The sequence below is a fragment of the Orycteropus afer genome, unplaced genomic scaffold (assembly GCF_000298275.1).
Source record: "Orycteropus afer afer isolate SDZICR_OR568_19922 unplaced genomic scaffold, OryAfe1.0 scaffold00003, whole genome shotgun sequence".
In the NCBI taxonomy this organism is placed as follows: domain Eukaryota; kingdom Metazoa; phylum Chordata; class Mammalia; order Tubulidentata; family Orycteropodidae; genus Orycteropus; species Orycteropus afer.
Window position 1 is genome coordinate 30,562,374 of NW_006921590.1, and position 5,741 is coordinate 30,568,114.

General features: G+C 36.0%; 1 protein-coding gene across 1 annotated transcript in view; it reads right to left on the reverse strand.

Annotated features, from left to right (window-relative positions):
* RYK (receptor like tyrosine kinase) overlaps window positions 1-5,741 on the reverse strand; it is a 92,901-nt gene that overhangs the window by 38,687 nt on the left and 48,473 nt on the right. The window contains exon 9 of the mRNA XM_007937515.2: window positions 4,444-4,530. Within this exon, the coding sequence (XP_007935706.1) occupies window positions 4,444-4,530 (87 nt within the window). The remainder of the gene's footprint in view (window positions 1-4,443; window positions 4,531-5,741) is intronic.

Consider the following 5,741-nt stretch of genomic DNA (forward strand, 5'->3'; position numbering starts at 1 on the left):
TGCGGGATCGGGCAGTGTTTCGTTCTGCTGTGCATGGGGTCGCTATGAGTCGGAAACGACTCGACGGCACTTAACAACAACAACAACATAGAAGGGACCACAAATTGTTCATGGTGGTTACTTTTAGGGATGAGAAGGGTTTATGTTTTGTACTTTTCTGTCTTGTTTATACTTTTTAACCTTACAAATGTACAGCTAGAAAAAAACGACTACAAGGGTTTTGACTGGATATTATAGCCCATTTATTGTTTTGTTCTTACCTCTTTGTAGTTAAAAATAAGGGAAAAAAGAACACTAAAAAAAAAGGCAACTAAAATTGGCTTTTAGTTTGATGTTTTGAAACAAAATAATATTTACCAGTATCTTTAATTTTTACTTCCAAAAGAATGTATAAATTATCAAATATTTGCACAAATTCATAACAATTCATCACTATATAGGGACTACTATTTTACTAGTATAAAGGAATTGCTCCATTGTTTGAAAGGAATATTTCCATTAAGTGAATAGTATATTCCCATTAATTTTCATTATAAAATCAAACATGAATTTCAATGTTTTGAAAATGTTTTTAGATATTAAAAACAAAATTGAATGTAATATATCCTTAAAAGCATTCCGAATAGCAGCCAGTTAACAGTAACATTGATGTTCACAGGAAAAATAGTGGTAATAACTTACAAAGCTTGACCAATGCCTTAAGAGAGAGGAAAAGATATAAAAATTGGCAAAGCCAAGATCTACATCCCAGGCTCAGACCTAGTAAAATGCTGAAATGACAAGAAAACCCAGCACACTGAACTCTGGCACCATGACTGCATATCACACACTACGTGCTCGTTAAAAGCGGCACACTTAAAGCAGAGAAATCTCAAATTTACTTCTAAGTCTAACCAATGGAATCTCACTCCTTCCTTTACTCACTCTCCCAAACTTGCTCTTAGAGTCTCCTTTTCAGACTTTTTTTATTTAAGACCTTTGTAAAATGGGAGGACAAAACACCAAGGAATTTTGGACTTCTTTCAAAAAGGTGCTGCACATCAATGTCTGCTAGAATACACTCTGTTGTTGCTGTTGCTGCTGTTATGTGCCGTGGAGTTGGCCCCGACTCATAGCGACCCCTCCTTGGGTTTCCAAGGCCGTATCACTATGGAAGTAGATTGCTCAACCTTCCTTCCAAGGAGTGGCTAGTGGGTTTGAACCGCCAGCCTTCTCGCTAACAGTCAAGTGCCTTAGGCACTACGTTACCAGAGTTGTCTAAAACTTGTTTGTTTAAAATGTGGGATCATTTAATAAATAGCAGAATGTGCCTTTATTACTCTCTGTAATCTAAATGATTTGAGTAAAATTACGGCTAGAGAGCTGCTAGGATCTCTTTCAGCAGTGGGAACTAGCAATATTTAAAAGTCCCCAGCTGGTTAACAAGAGTGTCTTCCCCACAACTGGAAGTAAAATCAACATATAATAAAAGGTAATTTCAGGATACATTATGTTTTATATAATATATTCAAGTCTTTGATAAGCATTTTATATTAAAAAAGGGATACCTCAACTAGATGATGATCTATGAAAACTTCAATTGGAGAAAAAACAGTAAGAAAAAAATCACTTTCCTGGGTTCCATTCCTCATCTAGTCCTAGTCTTTTAATTGTACATAGTGAAAGGTCTACTTGCAACATGCATACAGTTGGAAAAGATACTATTAAATAATTTACATTCTAAAATTCCAAGTATGCACAAATGATTTAAAAACCAAACACTTGCAAATTTCTAAAACTGCACAAAGTTTAGCATATATAAAGGAAAATAAGGACTTAATATAAATAAACCCAAACTAATTCATTTATTTTATGAAATTCAATTTCATGATATTTTTAAAGTATGAAATATAGATTTCTAATGTCAGACTCTGGAAATTTATAAGAAATATCCATTAAGTACGTATACAAAATCAAAGGGAGCTCTGGTAGCATAGTGGCTAAGGCACTTGACTGCTCACCAGATGGCTGGCTGTTCAAACCCATCAGCCACTCCTCGGAAGGAAGGTTGGGCAATCCTACTTCCGTAGTGATACTGCCTCAGAAACCCAAGGAGGGGTCGCTATGAGTCAGGGCTGACTCGACGGCACATAACAACAACAACAACAACAACAAAATCATGAAATTTTTAAAAGTCAAATTTGAATTCCCTGCTATGTTTAAAGGCAAAAGACAGTAATTTTTCTAAAAGAACTTTTTTGCGTTTTTAAACTGCACTTCTTATCTCGTAGTGTGTAACAAGGCATACAGGTTCATCAAAGAATGCTGTTGGCTCTATATAGCCTCTATTTTAAAAATATACAAATAACTTTCCAAAAGAATAAATCTCAGAACTACTCAATCATATTGCGTAATCTCTTTAACAATATTGAGGGAAGTACATTACAGTGTAGTCAGTGTACTTCCTCTTGGTCTTCCATGCAAACCATAACCATACCTTACCTAAGGACTCACTGTGCTTTCTCTTGTTTCCGTCCAGCTCAAAGAGAACATTACAATTACCGTAGTAAGGCGTGGAAACAACTAAGTGACTACATATTCAAGTATATACGGAAAGAGAAATCTTATCTTGTGAAACAGTCCTAGTATTCACATTGTGTTTTCTTATCAATAGTATTTCCTTTTTTCCTCTCCTTCCAACCGAAATCAACCCAAATCTGTACAGAAACTTCTGTTGTTAAGTCAAGATTCATTCAGAACAAATTAAATAACAGCTCATTCTAAATTGTTCACAGAATATTTACAACTCTAGAAATAACAGAATTAATTGGAAACGTTTCCTTTAAAAAAACAGAGAAGGAAAGGAGCAAAAGACAATTTATTGTTTTATTAAACATGGTTCAAATTTTATCTTTACAAAAAATAATATGAAAATATCCTTCAAGACTGGTCAGAAAAGCTAGTAGGACCTAGCTTAATATTAGCTTTTAAGAGTGTTTTGTGGTTGGCAAGGTTAAGAGTGAATAAAGTGCATACTGAAAGATACAGAAGTTAAACCATTTGTCTAGAAAAGAGAAAAGGGGTGTTGTGTGTGTCTCTGTGTGTGTGTGTTTGTGTGTATTTACTGTATCCTTCAGCAGGTAATTTTGCTAAACAGAAATTAAGTCCCAAAGTGTTTTTTTTGTTGTTGTTAGATTCATACAATTCTACAAAGACTAAATATAAATCATACATGTTGTTGTTGTTGTTATGTGCCATTGAGTTAGACCTGACTCATAGTGACCCCTCCTTTCATACTCTCTATGATTTTATCTAATTTAGAAACACCTTCCCCCCCCAAAAAAAACTACTGCTGTTGAGTTAATTCCAACTTATAGTGAGCCCCACTGGGTTTCCAAAGCTATACATCTTTATGGAAGCAGACTACCTCATCTTTCTTCCACAGAGCAGTGGGTGAGTTTGAACCACTGACATTTTAGTTAACAGAGAAATGCCTTATCCACTACACCACTAGATCAAAAAAAACAAACTCACTGCCATCAAGTCGGTTCTGACTCATAGTGACCCCCACTGGGTTTTTGAAGCTTTCAATCTTTATGGAAGTAGATCACCCCCACAACTTCCTTCCATGGAGCGGGCTGCTGGGTTTGAACCACTGACCTGCTGATTAGCAGTCAAATATTTTAAAAGCGCTTGCTCATTGACCAATACTAGAGAATAAGCCAGATACGAAAAACATTCTAGCATATTTTGATAGAAACTCTCTAATGTATATAACTTAATAAATGAAAAATTAAGTTATTAAGTTTCAAAAGATGGCTCAAAATGAGACTATGTTAAAATATAAATTGGTGCTACCTTTTAGAGACTATGGCACTATTTATCAATATTTTAAGTGGGCCAGCATTTACAACTATGGATATACAAAGTATATCAAAGAATATAAATATATAATAAGTATACACACATACATATATGTACACACACACACACACACACATACACAAGGATGTTTCCTGCAACATTATATTTAAGAACAAAAAAGGGTGGGTGGAAGCAAACAATGTCTATCCACATAAGGTACTGTGGACCTGAAGTAATTTTTATTTTATTCTCCTCAGTACTGGGGGAGGGGGGGACTAGTAACAATGTTTCTTAAGGGGAGAAAAAAATGGTATCAAAGAATTTTAACTTAGGAAAAACAAAATTAGACATAGCAACCATGAAGCCAAATGGATATAAAATTGAACTAGAAGCCTGGGTAATACCTACTAAATGCTAAATGTCTTAATTTATCAGACTTTCATTTTCCACATCTAGCAAGAACAACCCAAATCTTCTCAAGAATTAGTTAAATCAGAGTGGTCTGGTTTAAGCGCCTGGCAAACACTGAGAATCTGAGACAGGATCTTGCTGGCATAAGCCACCCCAGTATTATGGAGAAAGCATGAAAAAAAATCCTACCTTTAACTGTTTTCACAAATGCCTGTTTTTCTTTATTTGGATCTTTTTCATCTATTAAAACTCCATGGAAAATACGTCCAAAAGTACCTAGAAGAAAGAATTAATGAGATAAAAAAATTATTAAGTATGAAACTTTATGGTACAACATAACTTAAAACAAACATAACAAGGGCATCTGGGATAAACACCATTATGTACTCTAATCCTAGTGTAAAAACCCCAAATCCTTGTTTTTCAATGATGGCTAGACTTTTTTTTATTGCCGTGAAATGTCTTAACTAACTTTTACAAACACCGTATCTAAATATGTATATGAGAATTTGCACTGTATTATCCTCAATAAACTAGTGATAGAGCCAGGAGCACTGGAGGTTGGTAACGGGTTATCTACAGAGGCATCTGTATTTCTAGGCTTACAGCCCAGAGCAATGGCGAAAGGAGAAAAATGAATTCTTCACCATGCTACAGAGCTTTAAAGGGTACCAAGGGCACAAGTCCAGATTCAGACAGTCCTGGGTTCCAATCCTGGCTCTACCACTAACTACTGACAGGGCCATAGGCAAGCTGCTTAGACTTTCAGGTCAGTTTTCCCATTGGTAAAACATGTTCCTAAAACCTGTGTATTAGGAGCTCTGGTAGCGTAGTGCCTAAGGCACTTGACTGCTAACCAGAAGGTTGGCAGTTCAAACCCACCAGCCACTCCTCAGAAGTAAGGTTAGGCAATCTACTTCCGTAGTGATACCGCCTTGGAAACCCAAGGAGGGGTCGCTATGAGTCAGGTCTGACTGGACGGCACATAACAACAACAAAACCTGTAAATTAGGAAAAGAAGCTATGATCTCATTGAGGGGAATGGAGTAGTTAAAAGTGAACTATGAAAAATCTTTACTGGTATTATTTTTAACGGCTAATAAGATGCTCCCTAATGAGCAGATGATCTTCAAAAATCAATCTCATTTTAATATCTTTTTCTTAATGGAAAATTTTTTGGAAGTATATTTGAAAGATACACTTGCAGAATAGTTTTGCTTTGCTGCAGATATCACACATATGAAGAGGCCAATTTTAACATCTTTCAAGTCTATGACTTGGAGTTGTTAATGCCCATCTTTCAAGTTCCACTGCGAGCCAGAGAAAGAGTAACTTGGATGTATAAGGCAGCAAAAGCTTTGGATATTCTTTATTTCAGGCACTTATGCTCAATTGTAGGAGCTCTGGTAGCATAGTGCCTAAGGCACTTGACTGCTCACCAGAAGGCTGGCGGTTCAAACCCACCAGCCACTCCTCGGAAGGAAGGT